This window comes from Somniosus microcephalus, chromosome 5 (genome assembly GCF_052327205.1).
Source record: "Somniosus microcephalus isolate GS21.2 chromosome 5, FLI_Smic_1.0, whole genome shotgun sequence".
In the NCBI taxonomy this organism is placed as follows: domain Eukaryota; kingdom Metazoa; phylum Chordata; class Chondrichthyes; order Squaliformes; family Somniosidae; genus Somniosus; species Somniosus microcephalus.
In genome coordinates this window covers 313,534,784-313,551,732 of record NC_140991.1, presented here as the reverse complement: position 1 = coordinate 313,551,732, position 16,949 = coordinate 313,534,784, and the positions used below count along the sequence as shown (strand labels likewise).

General features: G+C 46.8%; 1 protein-coding gene across 2 annotated transcripts in view; it reads right to left on the bottom strand.

Annotated features, from left to right (window-relative positions):
- The window catches only part of LOC147117873 (cadherin-6-like), a 280,439-nt gene that overhangs the window by 87,874 nt on the left and 175,616 nt on the right, over positions 1 to 16,949 (bottom strand). For both annotated transcript variants that reach the window (XM_085989254.1, XM_085989255.1), the window contains 3 exons: positions 13,393 to 13,560; positions 10,025 to 10,212; positions 9,662 to 9,915 (listed from right to left, as the gene is read on the bottom strand). In XM_085989254.1, the coding sequence (XP_085845380.1) occupies positions 9,662 to 9,915; positions 10,025 to 10,212; positions 13,393 to 13,560 (610 nt within the window). The remainder of the gene's footprint in view (positions 1 to 9,661; positions 9,916 to 10,024; positions 10,213 to 13,392; positions 13,561 to 16,949) is intronic.

Here is a 16,949-nt window from a genome sequence, read left to right as displayed (position 1 = left end):
TTGACCTGAAATGTTAATTCTGTTTTTCTCTCTCTCTCTCCACAGATACAGCCTAACCTGCTGAGTGTTTCCAGCATTCTCTCTTTTTTATTTCATTATTTTACAACAGCGATTTTACAATAAAGATATGACATTTGTTTTTTGAGACAGCCCCACTGCAGGTTTCGATGTTTGAAGGTGAAGGGGATTAAATCAGGAATGCCAGGGAGATCGGTTGACACCATAACTGTACCGTTTGCAGCTGCTATATGGCAAGAATTGTATCTGCAGCTACCTAGCAATTAGCCGGGGTAACTGCCGCTGCAGGATTGTGCCAGCATGGAGACCTCTACCATCTGCTATACGGGCAACTACAGGCACCGAGTGCATAGAATGACGTAGAATCTACAGCACAGGAACAGGCCATTTGGTCTGTGCCAGTGTCTGTACTCCGCACAAGCCTCCTGCCACTCTAATTGCCTCTTCCCGCCTTGCCCCCGTATCGCTCGCCCACAGGGATAGCAGTGCCAACGGCAACTGAGGCCGTCTCCTCCTCCAACTGTTAAACCTGAGGCTCCTTCCGGCCCCAGGTTGGGATCATCTGGAACTATCGGCCAAGCTGCTGTCCGCAGTTGTGTGAAACAAGTTAATGATGTGACAAGGCCAGTATCTGCAGTTGCTCTCGCACGGAATATTAACAGCAGTCGGACAGCAGCTGCCCAAACTCATCACATCGCTGGATTCTAAAAGTCTGGGGGAGTCACTCATGGCCAGCTGGGCTCCTAGAGACATTATTACAGCCTACATAAGTTGAAAGGTGTTTCACATCACCACTGTTGAACTGAAAGCAGCCTGTGAGGATGCCTCTCCTATAGCCAGCGCTCCAGATAATGACTTCCTTGCACCAGCTAGGGACAGATCCAGAGTGTCGATACAACAAAGCACATCCAGCTACCAGGGTCATTATACAGCACACCACTGACATCTTGAGATAGTGCTCTAGATAACTTGACAGGTGAGGGATGACTCACAGTATCTTCTTCTTCTTAGGCAGTCCCTCGGAACCGAGGATGACTTGCTTCCACATTAAAAATGAGTTCTCAGGTGACTGATGAGTCCAATGCGGGACCTACAGTCTCTGTCACAGGTGGGGCAGACGGTGGTTGAAGGGGTGGGTGGGTGGGGTGCTTGGGTTGACGTGCGCTCCTTGCGCTGCCTGCGCTTGGCCTCCGCTTGCTCCCGGCGAAGAGACTCGAGGTGTTCGGCGCCTTCCTGGATGCTTCTCCTCCACTTTGTGCAGTCTTGGGCCAGGGATTCCCAGGTGTCGGTGGGGATGTTGCACTTTTTCAATGAGACTTTGAGGGTGTCCTTGAAGTGTTTCCTCTGCCCATCTGGGGCTCTCTTGCTGTGCCGGAGCTCCGAGTAGAGCGCTTATTTTGGGAGTCTCGTATCGGGCATGCGGACGATGTGACTCATCCATCGGAGCTGATCGAGCGTGGTCAAAGCTTTGATGCTGGGGATGTTGGCCTGAGCAAGAACACTGTCGTTGGTGCGCCTATCCTTCCAATGGATTTGCAGCAAGAAACTCCCTGGTCAAAGGTCAAATAAAATAAAACCAATTTATTTCCCTGCTTTCTGCTCTGTGTATGTGGTTTTACTGTTTTGCTTTGTCCCAATGTTCGTCCCCAAGTGAAAGTGTACGGTGTGCATCTTTTTACCTTTAAACTGCTTCCACTACATCTGCTACATAAGAACATAAGAATTAAGAGCAGGAGTCGGCCATATGACCCCTCGAGCCTGCTCCGCCATTCAATAAGATCATGGCTGATCTTCGACCTCAACTCCACTTTCCTGCCCGATCCCCATATCCCTTGATTCCCCTAGAGTCCCAAAATCTATCGATCTCAGCCTTGAATATACTCAACAACTCAGCATCCATAGCTCTCTGGGGTAGAGAATTCCAAAGATTCACCACCCTCTGAGTGAAGAAATTCCTCCTCATCTCAGTCTTAAATGGCCGACTCCTTATCCTGAGTCTGTGTCCCCTAGTTCTAGACTCTCCAGCCAGGGGAAACAGCTTCTCAGCATCTACCCTGTCAATGCCCCTCAGAATCTTATGTTTCAATGAGATCACCTCTCATTCTTCTAAACTCCAGAGAGTATCGGCCCAATCTACTCGATCTCTCCTCATAGGACAACCCTCTCATCCCAGGGATCAATCTGATGTGGTGGCTGGCTGCTCCTGCTTATTTTCTGCCACATCTATCATCATTTGGATAGGGGAGGATATGGATGTGCGAGACGTTGCCTTGAGAGACAGAAACCCTTTCACTTGCCCACTCTGGGCATGGCTTACTGACGGACTCTTCCCTCGGTATGGCTGGTCTACTGAACCGCGTGGGATCAGGTTTGTGAGCCGCAATGTGGTCATGTGAAGCCTTGCCTCGATGTTTTCCCTGCCGAGCGCTCAAGCTTACTATCTAATTCATCGGAGGGTTGATGCAACTGTGCTGGTGCCTGTAGTGTCAGCTGTGGCTCAGTGGGCGGCACCCTCAGCCTCTGAGCCTGAAGGTTGTGGGTCTCAAGTCCCGCTCCAGAGACTTGAGCACCAAAAAAAAAATCTAGGCTGACACTCCCAGTGCAGTACTGAGGGAGTGCTGCACTGTCGGAGGTGCCGTCTTTTGGATGAGACATTAAACTGTCTGCTCTCTCAGGTTGATGTAAAAGATCCCATAGCACTATTTTGAAGAAAAGTAGGGGAGTTATCCCCGGTGTCCTGGGGCCAATATATATCCCTCAGTCACAATCAACATCACTAAAACAGATGATCTGGTCATTTTCACATTGCTGTTTGTGGGAGCTTGCTGTGCGCAAATTGGCTGCCGTGTTTCCTACATTACAACAGTGACTACACTTCAAAAGTACTTCATTGGCTGTTAAAGCGCTTTGAGACGTCCGGTGGTCGTGAAAGACGCTGGATAAATAAATACAAGTCAGTCTTTCTTGCAACCGATGGTGTGAGTGACGCAGAGTCCTGTGGGGGTGCTGCTAGGTTCCTGTGGCACTCAGAGTGCTGTCTGGTTCCTGTGGTAAGTCTACAAAACTGGCAAAAGGACCATGTGTTACAGATGCAAGAGAAACACCTTCAAACAGTGCTGGCGTGACAATACACTGTATCTAGGGGTCTTGTGCTTCAGCACGTAGGCGAATGCGGGAGCGAGGGACTTTCTATTGGATGATTGTATTGACATCCTGGGTTTGATTGAAACTTGGCTGACGAGTGGAAACACCTTGGGGGAAAAATTTGTTTGCTTTGCGCCTCAATGGGACCCAAAGCAACTAGCGCCTGGGTGTGGCGATGTTTGCGCCGCGCGCGAAATTGGGCAGACATTTTGAGGCAGCGCTAAACACTACCGCCACAATCTCCTGCACCCACAGATCGTGACGTCAGTCGAGTGTGCAACGCCCTGGTAGCGCCCCGGACTGGATATTGAGTGGCGCCCCCTGCCTTACCGCTAGTAACGACAGGTTGAGGGGAGCGCTTTGCAGTCAGGAAGGGACTGGGGGAGCGCTATTTAAAGGCGACCGCTTCCTGCCTTTTTTTGTCGCCGACATTTTTGCACCACGCATTCTGAGAGAGAGAGAGAGACTTCTGGAGAGATTCAATGCTGTGTGAAGGAGTTTTGGGTACTGAGCAGCACTTTGCAGGTTCATTTTGATTTGACCTTCCTTGCATCAATTTAGAAGCAACTTTGGGGGCTGCACTGTGAGCTCTTTCCCTGGACCTCTCCATTGTTCTTTCCAGCAGATTTGATGTACAGGTCTCTCCAGGCCGAGATTCAAGGCTGCAATGAGCAGGGTGTGGATGGAGAGCAAGATCGACCCTCCCCTCTAAGAATTGGCCGGTGCCAGTGTGTCTGTGTTCCATTGCTGACTGACATCACATGAGCTTCGCCAGCGCTGTGAGGTAGCGTCTCGCTCCTCGGCATTAGCACCTTAAGAGAGGTGTGTAGCGCCTGATTTAGCGCTCCAATCACCTCCAGGGGCAATAGAAACCAAGTTTGCAGTCAGAGGCGATAATTAGCGCTAGCCGCTAAACTTTGCGCCCGGCCGATAATTGTGCCCCAAACGGGGCGATACCGAATTTCTCCCCCCTTGGCCCTTACCAAAGCCTCTCCACCTGGCTATAGTTTCCACCGCCTGCCTCACCCAAACTGCCACGATGGTGACATGGCTCTCATCACCAAATCACACCTCCTACCCCATCTCCTCTGGCACCTTCTCCTCGCTCTATTCTACCTGTTGCCTCTTTAAAATCCTACCCTCTCAAAGCCCCACCTGGTTTCTCCCTGAGCTGTTCTCCCTCTTTCCCTCTGCCACCTCAGTGACTCCTGATCTCCAACTCAGCTCCCCACACCTTCTCTCCTCCGACCGTCTTCCTGTTCTCTTTACACCTCCCCATGCATATGAACGATCCAAACCATGTTTTCAGCCACCCCTCCTGCCTCTTCCTGTCCCGTGTTTTCTCTACTTCTCATGTCACCAGCAAGGCCACTTCCTTGAATCCCTTACCAACCTGGCCAAAAAAAAACTAACCCTCAAGTTGCTCAGAACAACACTCTCAAACTCTCATTTATGTCATTGCTGTTTGTGGGAGCTTGCTGTGCACAAAGTGACAGCCACATTTCCTACAATACAACAGTGACTACTCTTCAAACGTACTTCATTGGGTGTAAAGCTCTTCGGGACGACCTGGGTGTCCTTGTGCACCAGTCGCTGAAGGTAAGCATGCAGGTGTAGCAGGCGGTTAAGAAGGCAAATGGTATGTTGGCCTTCGTAGCGAGAGGGTTTGAGTACAAGAACAAGGATGTCTTGTTGCAGTTGTACAGGGCCTTGGTGAGACCACACCTTGAGTATTGTGTGCAGTTTTGGTCACCTTATCTGAGGAAGGATGTTCTTGCCATGGAGGTAGTTCAGCGAAGATTCACCAGGCTAATACCTGGGATGGCAGGAATGACGTATGAGGAGAGATTGGGTCGATTGGGCTTGTACTCGCTGGAGTTTAGAAGAATGAGAGGGGATCTCATTGAAACTTATAAAATTCTGACAGGACTGGACAGACTAGATGCTGGAAGGATGTTCCCGATGGTCGGGGAGTCCAGAACCAGGGGTCACAGTCTAAGGATAAGGGGTAAGCCATTTAGGACAGAGATGAGGAGGAATTTCTTCACCCAGAGAGTGGTGAACCTGTGGAATTCTCTACCACAGAAGGCAGTTGAGGCCAATTCATTAAATATATTCAAGAAGGAGTTGGATATATTTCTTAAGGCTAAAGGGATCAAGGGATATGGGGAGAAGGTAGGGACAGGGTACTGAATTTGGATGATCAGCCATGATCTCATTGAATGGCGGAGCAGGCTCGAGGGGCCGAATGGCCTACTCCTGGTCCTATCTTCTATGTTTCCATGTCCTGAGGTTGTGAAAGGCGCTATATAAATGCAAGCCTTTCTTTCTTAGTTCTATCTCTGGAACTAATTCAGAGGCACATCTAAGAAAGGGCTGTTCAAACAAACATAACATTTAATCAAATAATGCTCAACTTTCTGTGTTATTTCGCTCCTGTGCCACTTATGCCTCGCCTGTTCCTGAGGATGTATAAGTGTTTAATGGTCATTGAAGAACTTCCCGTCACCAGAGAGTTTTTCTGCTAAACTCTCCATTCTCCAAACAATATTTTCTGGGTGGTCCCCAATAGGAATTCAATCCACATGCTGTTTCTGTTTGAATAATTAACATTATTCATTCAGGGCTTTTCAGTTGGGGTCGTGAAGAGGGATTCTGTTTTCCTAACCTCTATTGATTTTCTTCCAGCACGCATAATTGAGACATTACTTATTTTCCTGGGGTGCATGCACTGTTCTACTGTGTTTTGATAGGGATCAATAGGAATAACATGAATTTCTAATCCCATTACTGAGCAAGGAACACGCTGAAATGTATATGGCGTTACCCGGGAGGCATTTTGAAATTCACTGCATTTGGTTAATGTGAGCATTCTGGAGGGCAACAATTAGAATTGTTCACTTGTGGCTTTTAATTTCCCACAGGGCAAGTTTCTGAATGGCTTTGGGCGTTGTGCAGAGATCGGGTGTTTCTCCGTAAACTGGGAGGGCTTCGCTCCAGCCTCCGTGGTCCCACTCACTTCCTAGTCACTCGATCAAGGCAAACATTGGTAGAGGCCCTTGAGAAGGTTGCTATCCATCCTCTTAGCTGGGAAATGGTTCAAGGCTCGGGAAGGTTTAGGGACAGCTGGGACAAACAATATAAATAGAAATAAATACGTTACAAAAAGATTTTTAAAAATGGGCGAAATAAATGAAATAGCTCGTTCAGTCACTTTTCACCAAACTCTTCTTAAGAGTCTCTGAAAGTGATGTTGCCCCGGTTGACGGGTCACTGGTTTTACACTTAACTGAAAATGGCCAGTGAGTGCGGCAGAATGATTTTGACACATGGCTAAAAGCAACAGGACTCCAGAATAAGGAACTGGACATGAAGTTGGAGTAATCATGAGAGGTGTTTTCCGATCAGGACAGAGGATACTCCAAAGGTTACGCTAAGGTGTTACATCGTAGTGGTCAGACTGTGTACTGGAGCACCTTCTTCAATTTGGGTAACCCTGCCACATATAAAAGCCACACACAAGCATCTGCGCAAAAATTGACTTCAGCCAGCTGTGCCTCCGACAATGATGGTCAATTCTCTTAACTGATTAGACCATGACAATGGGAATATCTATCCTGGTTGGACCTCCTTTATTAGTGTCAGCAAACCCCCCATTCAGTAATCAAGTTAAGATTTGTTTGATGGCTAGGACTGCGCTTTGGAAATGTTAATATAAGCGGATCAGCAGACCCTGCAATACAGAAATTAAATTATTCTGATTGCTGAGCTATTGAAGCATGATCTTTTCAGAAGGATTTTATTAGCAACACACTGAAGCCCACTCACAAGGTGCGAGAGCTGACTTAAAATGCATGGATGTAAACTGAAAGGATTCCCATGGCACTAAATAACAGCTCGGGTTATTCAGCTTTAGTTCTGTCTGGAGATCTGAATTCCCCAGGTTGCAAATTCATATGCAACTTCACATCTTAAAGATCTACAAAAAAACTAGTTCATCCGAGAGTTTTACTGTTTATTATCTCGTGTAAGAAATATGTTCTAGTAACATTTATTTTAACTCCTTGTGGGCTGACTCTATCTTTATTGTTTTAAGTATTGTACTTCCAGTAAAATGGCTGCATTCTGTTGCCAATGTGTATAATTCTACCTGTAAATAAATCTGACAAATACTGTTAACCTGTAACATTCGTCTAACAATATGGTACTGTGCGCCTTTCAAAGAATGTTGTGCCTGATAACACAATATACGAACATACAAATTAGGAGCAGGAGTCGGCCACTCGGCCCCTCGAGCCTGCTCCGCCATTCAATAAGATCATGGCTGATCTGATTACTCCACATTCCCGCCTACCCCTGATAACCTTTCACCCCCTTGCTTACCAAGAATCTATCTACCTTTGCCTTAAAAATATTCAAAGAATCTGCTTCCACCGCCCTCTGAGGAAGAGAGTTCCAAAGACTCACGACCTTCTGTGAGAAAAAAATTCTCCTCATCTCTGTCTTAAATGGGCGACCCCTTATTTTTAAACAGTGACCCCTAGTTCTAGATTCTCCCACAAGAGGAAACATCCTCTCCACATCCACCCTGTCTAGGCCCCTCAGGCAATATAAAGGCAATAGTTAATCCTGGACCTGCTATCTTATTCACATCACATGTATGGGTGCAAGTTACGTTTGAGATCAAACTCGGTCTTCTAATGAAAACTGCCTTTTGGCTGTAGACATAGGATCATAGAATGGTTACAGCACAGAAGGAGGCCATTCGGCCTGTCGAGCCCGTGCCGGCTCCCTGCAAGAGCACTTCAGCCAGTCCCGCTCCCCCCGGCACTTTCCCCGTAGCCCTGCAAATTTTTGACACAAGATAAAAGTGTAGGGAGAATGCCTGGACCACAACATCTATTTGCATGCACAAAGCTCTAACGGTCGCATTCATAACCATGTCCCTGCACGTCACTCCATGCGCACAGGCGATGTGATATAGTAACGCAGTATTTACATCATAGAAACAGGCCATTCGGCCCAACTGTTTATGCTCCGCACGAGCCTCCTCCCACCCTTCTTCATCTCAGCCCATCAATATAACCTTCTATTGCTTTCTTCCTCATGTGTTTATCTCGCTTCCCCCTTAAATGCGTCTATGCTATTTTCGCTTCAATTACTCAACAGACACAATGCACATACATCATTCAGTAGGAAGACTTCTTTATTTTCAATTTTGGCCTTTCAGCTTTGCCCTAAACTATGGGATAGATTTCCTGGCATGGAGCCACATACGGCCGGCATACATATCAGGAATCAAAGCACGGAGACCGTTGGTCCCAGTGGTATTTTCAATCCGTAAGTAACGCTTTAAAAATAGGCACAACATTTGCACAGTACGTTAATGCACGGCATACATTATAATTGTTTAATTCTGGCATCATTTTAGAAAGTAGCATTAATACGTATGAATGTAAAATAGGCCATTTTCCCTAAAGAAAGCAATTACGTATCATCCCCTCAGGAAAATAAGTGATAAACATTTCAGATATACCGAGACACTCAGCTGAAGGTCAGAACAGATTCCCTGTAAAAGATCTACTTTCAGCTGCTGTGCATTAAGTAAATATCGCTCCTTATAAATATTTTGTGTTTAGAATTACTATTTGCACAAGTTGTGTTTGAAAACATCTTTTGATTTCATACTGGAATGTATTGCTTCCTCTGTTCTTGAATGTTGTTTCACATCGTGTTTCTTTTGAAAATAATACAATTTTCAATGGAATAAAAATGTAAAAACGATTATGTGTTATGGGTGTTAGAACCAAGGAATATTTCACTGCAAGGAGATTTGGTTAAGTGACTGGAGTGAAAATAAAATCAATTGCTGTTAGCTATTATGAAGTGCCAACAGCAAATGGTGTGTTTTGGAATCTGTTTTGAACAGCACCTCCCAAACCCACGACCTCTTCCACCTAGAAGGACAAGGGCAGCAGGCGCATGGGAACACCACCACCTCCAAGTTCCCCTCCAAGTCACACACCATCCCAACTTGGAAATATATCGGGCCGTTCCTTCATCGTCGCTGGGTCAAAATCCTGGAACTCCCTCCCTAACAGCACTGTGGGGGTACCTTCACCACACGGACTGCAGCGGTTCAAGAAGGCGGCTCACCACCAACCTTCTCGAGGGCAATTAGGGATGGGCTATAAATGCTAGTCTTGCCAGCGACGCCCACATCCCAGGAGCGAATTAAAATAATATATATACGCGGAACAATGCCTGGATTCTGAAGACTGACTTTGTGTGAGAGATAGGCACAAGTTATGAATATAACAGCTGTGACTCGAGTCTGCATTTTACAAACTTTATGGCGCAGGGGTCAGTTAGAGCCAGAAATGTAGGTTGAGCAGCCACTACGCAAAGGGAAGAGACACGGGTTGTTGGCAGGTGTGATCATGGTGCTTGTATGCTATAAAGTGGACAGCCTGTACTCTGCCAGGACGGTAAAGCTTACCTAATCAAGCTGCGAGATGCGTCGGGATCCTGCGCTGTTATGGCACCGATGACAGTGCCCACCTCAGTGTCTTCATACACCTCCAGCATGTAAAAGGGTCTGCTGAACACCGGGGGCTCATCCACATCCTCAACCGCAATTCTCACAGTGGCCGTGTCTTTGTATGGACCGAGGTAAATGAATCGAGGGTCAAGGCGACTGTTCACGGCCTCCACCTTTAAGGTGTAGCTTTTCTTGCTCTCATAGTCCAGCCTCTGAGTTTGAAGAAGCAAAGCGTTAGTTAGTTAATCTGATTGCAAAAAAAAGAACAAAAAAAACCGGAGAAATACCAAAAGAAAGTAAAGCCATTGACCACGTCTGCACCTTTCTCACAAGAACGATGCCTTCTTGCGTGGCCTTGTCAGTAGTGATGTCAAACATATTCATCCCATCACCGTCAATGATGCGATAAGTCACTTCTGCGTTTTCCCCGATATCGGCATCATAAGCTTTGATTCTGCCGACTGCAGCGCCTTCTTGGGAAGATTCCTGCACACTCATTTGGTATATACCTGCAGGGATAAGGAAAGTCTCTCAGCTGGTGTTGCCGGGTTGGACATTTCATTGGGTTTGGACTCGAACAAAGCTCAAGCCAGACCTGTATGAGCTAGGACTTAGCATGAAACGGATGACCTGCATGGAAACGGACATTCAATCAAAAGTAAAGGTGACTTGAGAACAGGATGGAAGTGTAGCCGTGACAGGCATGTCATAAAAGCTGATCCTGTTAGCTGAGAATTTCGAAAACTCTTCAATTGATACAACCACTGGCTCAGTGAGAAATATCAGCCAAGTGTCAGGGAAGCTCTACGCATGCCCAGTAGCAAAAAATTACCTTTCCACCAGCAACAACATGGCAAATGGAATATAACGTGGAGAAATGTGAAGTTATCCACTTGGGTAGGAAAAATAGAAAAGCAGAGTATTTTTTAAATGGAGAGAGATTGGGAAATGTTGGTGTTCAGAGGGACCTGGGTGTCCTTGTACACGAATCACTGAAAGTTAACATGCTGGTACAGCAAGCAATTAGGAAAGCAATTGGTATGTTGGCCTTTATTACAGGAGGATTTGAGTATAAGAGTAAAGACGACTTACTGCAATTATATAGGGCCCTGGTGAGACCACACCTGGAGTATTGTGTACAGTTTTGGTCTCCTTACCTAAGGAAGGATATACTTGCCATAGAGGGAGTGCAACGAAGGTTCACCAGACTGGTTCCTGGGATGGGGGGGATTGCCCTATGAGGAGAGATTGAGTAGACTAGGCCTATATTCTCTAGAGTTTAGAAGAATGAGAGGTGATCTCATTGAAACATACAACATTCTTACAGGGCTTGACAGGGTAGATGCAGGGAGGATGTTTCCCCTGGCTGGGGAGTCTAGAACCAGGGGTCACAGTCTCAGAATAAGGGGTCGGCCATTTAGGACTGAGATGAGGAGAAATTTCTTCACTCAGAGGGTGGTGAATCTTTGGAATTCTCTACCCCATAGGGCTGTGGAGGCTCAGTCGTTGAGTATATTCAAGACAGAGATCGATAGATTTTTGAATATTAAGGGAATCAAGGGATATGGGGATAGTGCAGGAAAGTGGAGATGAGGTAGAAGATCAGCCATGATCTTATTGAATGGCGGAGCAGGCTCGAGGGGCCAAATGGCCGACTCCTGCTCCTACGTCTTATGTTCTTATGTTCTTATTGCCCATCCCTAATATTTCCAGATTCTACTTTTTTAACTGAATTCTGGTTCTCAAACTGGCATTTGGAGTGAACGGAGAATGGAGCACCAAAGGAGAATGCGCCAGCACTTCAACAAACACCCCAAAAATTCTAAAGCATTCACGCTGAACAGGTCAAGACTAGCATTTCTTAAAAAGAAAAGATTACGTGGAGATATATTCGGTGAAAGCATTGCCCATTTTGACTCTATATGGGGGTCAATTTTTGCTCCCGGGCGGGAACGCAGCAGAGTGACCCGCATTCCCGCCACCGAGCGGCAGGGAGGCTCGGACAATTTTAACGACCGGGCCTCGTTAGAGTGTCACCTCCCAACCCAAAGGGGGATGGGGGAGGGAGGGCGGGAAGTCGGTGGGAAGCACTGCCCGACCGTGAGAATTGAGCGGCTCGAAGGCTGCCGTCGTGGACCCGCGGGAACATTCCCCGGCACGGTGTTGAGTCGATCGGAGTCTGGTGGAGGGAAGTCCAGGCGTAGGGGAGGCCTAAGATCTCCTTGTAGGCCAGGAGGAGCAGGATTGTTCAACAAACAAAAAAAAAGTTAAAAAAATTACTTTGCCTTCTTCTTTCGTCTGGTAGTAGCAAAAAAACCCAAATCAAATGTCAACATCTACGTCAGATATCCAGGCCAACGCCCCCAGTGTAACAGCGTGGATATCTTGTAGGCTGCCTGCTAATTTCCTCTGAGGGTTGTGCTCAATGATCTGCTCCAGGGTCTGATCAGGAGCTCCACAGTCACATGATGGGGCTTCTTTAATCTTCCATCTTATGGAGAAGGTGGCAGCATCTACCATGACCGGTTCTGAGGGCGGTTGATGGTTGTCCACTGTTTGCGAGGAAGGTTTGATCCTTCAGGTTGTACTGTGAGGGTCCGCTACAAGGAATCCGTTTGGTATGCCACAGTTCTTCCAAAACTGGTTAGACCTCTTCTTGAGCTGGCTCTTCTTGAGCTGGCTGCTGTTCTCGGCAGGTTTGGTCCGGCGGCCAAACCACAACAACTTCATCGTAACGTCATCGGCTTAGGACGGGCATCCAGATCGGTGTGGGTAAGTGCCCAGCTCCATTATAAACACCCCCCTGCCCAGTTGCCACCAGGTAACGGATGGTGGGTGGGGGGGGGGGGGGGGGGGCAGCGGGGGGCGTTAAAATTCCCCTCTATGTTTTTTTGTTATCTTAACTTAGGCATGTCGGCAGGACCTCCTGTTTCCTCCCCAGCACCTAATTACTCTAAGGCTTGAAACCAAATGAATGATCTTGACTCTTAAACATTCCCCCAGTCAAGAGAGTTCTTTAGAGGATCTAAAGTACCCACGCTTAGAAATTATTTCAATAATCTTAAAATATTACATCAATACACACAGTAAGTCTACAATATTTCCTGACATGAAGGTTGGACATGATTTGTCTGGGCAGTTAATAAACTATGGAGTTGATACTTTGATTACTCTTTGTTTGAATCTGGTTTATCTAAATCTTACAAAAGAAAGTATTTCTACGCTGGACGGGAACATTATTTAAGCAGTTACAGTCCAAACCCGCGACCTCTACCACCTAGAAGGACAAGGGCAGCAGGTGCATGGGAACACCACCACCTCCAAGTTCCTCTCCAAGTCACACACCATCCTGACTTGGAAATATATCGACCGATCCTTCATCGTCGCTGGGTCAAAATCCTGGAACTCCCTCCCTAACAGCACTGTGGGAGCACCTTCACCACACGGACTGCAGCGGTGGCTCACCACCACCTTCTCAAGGGGCAATTAGGGATGGGCAATAAATGCTGGCCTTGCCAGTGACGCCCACATCCCATGAATGAATTTTTAAAAAAAGGCCATGTGGACACCAGCCTTGTTTGGAGTAAAATGTAATGGTGATCCAATCAGTTAATACCTTTATTCATAAACGTTATATGCATATATATTATAGTTTTAAATATTGCAATAAAGCATCAAATATGACTCACTTTGAGGGAATCTAGGAGGATTGTCGTTGACATCAGTGAGAGTGATGTTGACAGATGTTGTCCCTGATAATCCCCCCATCTGCCCTCCCATATCCTTCGCCTGGATGATCACTTGATAATGTTCCTTTGCTTCTCTGTCCATGTTTGGTAAAGCTGTGCGAATAATACCTAGAAAAATGCACAAAGACAAAAACAGATCAATCAGAATATTAATAAAACAGCAGGCAAGAATATTTACCATGTTCTTGGGAGATACCTCTCTTGTGCAATCTATGAGGTCTGAGTCAGCCTCTCACTTTATCTGGGAAATTACTAACCCGTCTGTAATAATGACTTACTCGTGGTGTGAGTAACATGTTAGTTTAACCAGCAGAAAACTAGTTTCCAGAAAGTTCAGTCAATAAATTTGCTGGTTAGTGTGAAACTGCGCTATACAGACCAGAGGGTCTTAGAATCATAGAAATTTATGGCACAGAAGGAGGCCATTCGGCCCATCGTGTCTGTGCCGGCCGACAAAGAGCTCTCCAGCCTAATCCCACTTTCCAGCTCTTGGTCCGTGGCCCTGTAGGTTACGGCACTTCAAGTGTATATCCAAGTACTTTTTAAATGTGATGAGGGTTTCTGCCTCGACCACCCTTTCAGGCAGTGAGTTCCAGACCCCCACCACCCTCTGGGTGAAGAAAGTTCTCCTCAACTCCCCTCTAATCCTTCTACCAATTACTTTAACTCTATACCCGCTAAATTATTGGCCTCTCTGCTAAGGGAACTAGGTCCTTCCTATCCACTCTATCTAGGCCCCTCATAATTTTATACACCTCAATTAAATCTCCCCTCAGCCTCCTCTGTTCCAAAGAAAACAACCCCAGCCGATCCAATCTTTCCTCGTAGCTAAATACCCCCAGTCCTGGCAACATCCTCGTAAATCTCCTCTGTAGCCTCTCTAGTGCAATCACATCTTTCCTGTAATGTGGTGACCAGAACTGCACGCAGTATTCTAGCTGAGGCCTAACCAGTGTTTTATACAGTTCAAGCATAACCTCCCTGCTCTTATATTCTATGCCTCGGCTAATAAAGGCAAGTATCCCGTATGCCTTCTCAACCACCTTATCTACCTGTCCTGCTACCTTCAGGGATCTGTGGACGCTCAGCCCCCGCTACCTGTGCTCAAACACGAAGAATGACCGCTTGGGGGGGGGGGGGGGGGGGGGGAGGTGCCAGAGAGCAGCCTAGTGCCTGTGAGAACATACCCCGAACCCCAGCAAGCACCTGCAGGAGAGGCGAGAAGAAAACAGGAGCGACAACTCTCCTTTATCCCCTACTCCCCCCAACCCCCAAAAAACATTCAAAAATGTAAAGAGTTCCTGTTGTGTATGTAACCGTTTACCTTTAAGGGAACTATAGAATGTAACCGTTCGCCTTTAAGAGCACTACTTTCGGTGTGGCACTATTTGTTGGCTCATGTATACTGTAATACCGATAGTGACCACACCAGTATATAAGGGTTGTGATACGTTAACTAGGGCAGAATCGCCCGAGCCTCTGAATAGTAAAGACGTGTTTTATTTTGTTAACAGTGGAGTCTGTGATTATTTATAATACAACCCACAGACTTAACATTGGCGACGAGTCAGGATTCGAACCCTGCGGCAGTTGTTCCACGGCGGCTTCGTCCGAAGACAGGACGTTGAAGAGAGGTTTCAATCCTCACCAGTCTGGAACCGACAGGCTGGAAGCGACAGGCATTAGGACCCTGAAGCCTCCATAACCTCGTGGGTAAGCCGCAGCGTTGGCTGCAAAGACAGGGCCACCGATCGGGAGAGCTGATAAGGGCCGCACTCAGGCTGAAAGACAGCGTCGGGGGACGGGTGAAGACCGTCAAGCGCGGGAAAACCGCCATTGAAGTGGGCGGGGAGAGCGAGAAGCGCGGGAAAGCCGCCATTTTTCGCGGGAAAACCGCTGGGGAAGAAGGCAGAAGCGGGAAACCGCCATCTTAGAAAATTAATTAGAATTTTCAGAAACAAGAAATAAGTAAAGCAATACTTGTGGTGTTCTCAAGAAGAGAAGAAAATTAATAATAAGTAAAGAAATACTTGTGCTGTTCTCGGAAAGAGAAGAAGATGCCTAAGCGAGGAAATATTAATGATTTTAATGCTGAAATAGAAGACAGGGCCACGTATGGGGAACGCATAGGAATATATTGCGTAGCCATATACGACAAGGCAATAACTTTGTTAAATTCGATGGGAGCAAAAACATACGGGCTCTTGAAACATCTAATAGCACCAGTTAAACCAGTGGACCAGACCTTCGAAGAGATCGTAGCAGTGCTGAAGGATCAAATTACTGCAAGCACTTCCAAATGCTACCGTTGTGGAAAGACAACGCACGACCAGAATCAGTGCTGGTTTAAGAACCAAGAATGTAGGAAATGTGGCAGGATCGGGCACATAGCAAAAGTATGCCGGTCAAGAATGACGGACAACAAGAGGGAGTCCGCAAAAAAAGGGTACAAGGAGAGTCCAAGGGAACAAAAGTACGACTCACACTTCAAATACAAGGGACTGGACAGTCTAAAAATTCACAACGTGAACAACGAAGCTGACAGACAAACCATTTGGATGACGCTGCGGATTGAAAAGGCCAAAGTCAAAATGGAAGTAGACACGGGATCGGCATTGACGGTCATGAATAAGCATGACTATAAAAAGTTTTTCAAACATATTCCACTACGGAATACAGAATTAGTACTACAGACATACACGGGACACAAAGTATTCCCTATTGGGAAGGCAGGAGTTAATGTGCGATACAAAGACAAAAATTACCGCCGTCTGGATCTGTATGTACTGCCTGAGGGAGGTCCACCACTTCTAGGACGGGAGTGGATCCGAAAAATAAAGATGGATTGGCATGAGCTAAACGCCATGTCGGTGGAGCACGAGAAAGAGGACGTCAAATCTGAACGGTTGTCCCGAATATTAGATGAAGCGAAAGTAGTATTCCAACAAGGGCTGGGTAAGCTGCGAGGTATTAAAGCAAGGGTTAAGATTGCAGAACATGCAAGCCCAAAGTTTTGTAAGGCCAGGTCGGTACCGTATGCAATACGACCAGCAGTGGAGGCAGAACTAGAAGAACTTGAACGATCAGGGGTTCTGTCAAAAGTAGACTACAGTGAGTGGGCCACGCCCATTGTACCCGTCATGAAATCCTCACCAAGTAGTAAGCCAGGGGGACCGGGGAAGGTCCGTATCTGCGGGGATTTCAAGATCACAGTGAACCCAGTACTTCATTCGGTGCAATACCCGCTGCCAAGGATTGAAGATATTTTCGCTTCGTTGGCTGGAGGAAAACACTTCACGAAGATAGACCTAGCTCAGGCATATTTGCAGATGGAGGTTGAGGAAGAGTCACGCCAATACCTAACTATCAATACCCACAGAGGTTTGTACCGTTATAACAGACTGGTCTTTGGAGTGGCTTCGGCACCAGCAATTTGGCAGAGGGCCATGGAACAGGTGTTACAAGGAATTCCAAGCACACAGTGCTATTTGGATGAT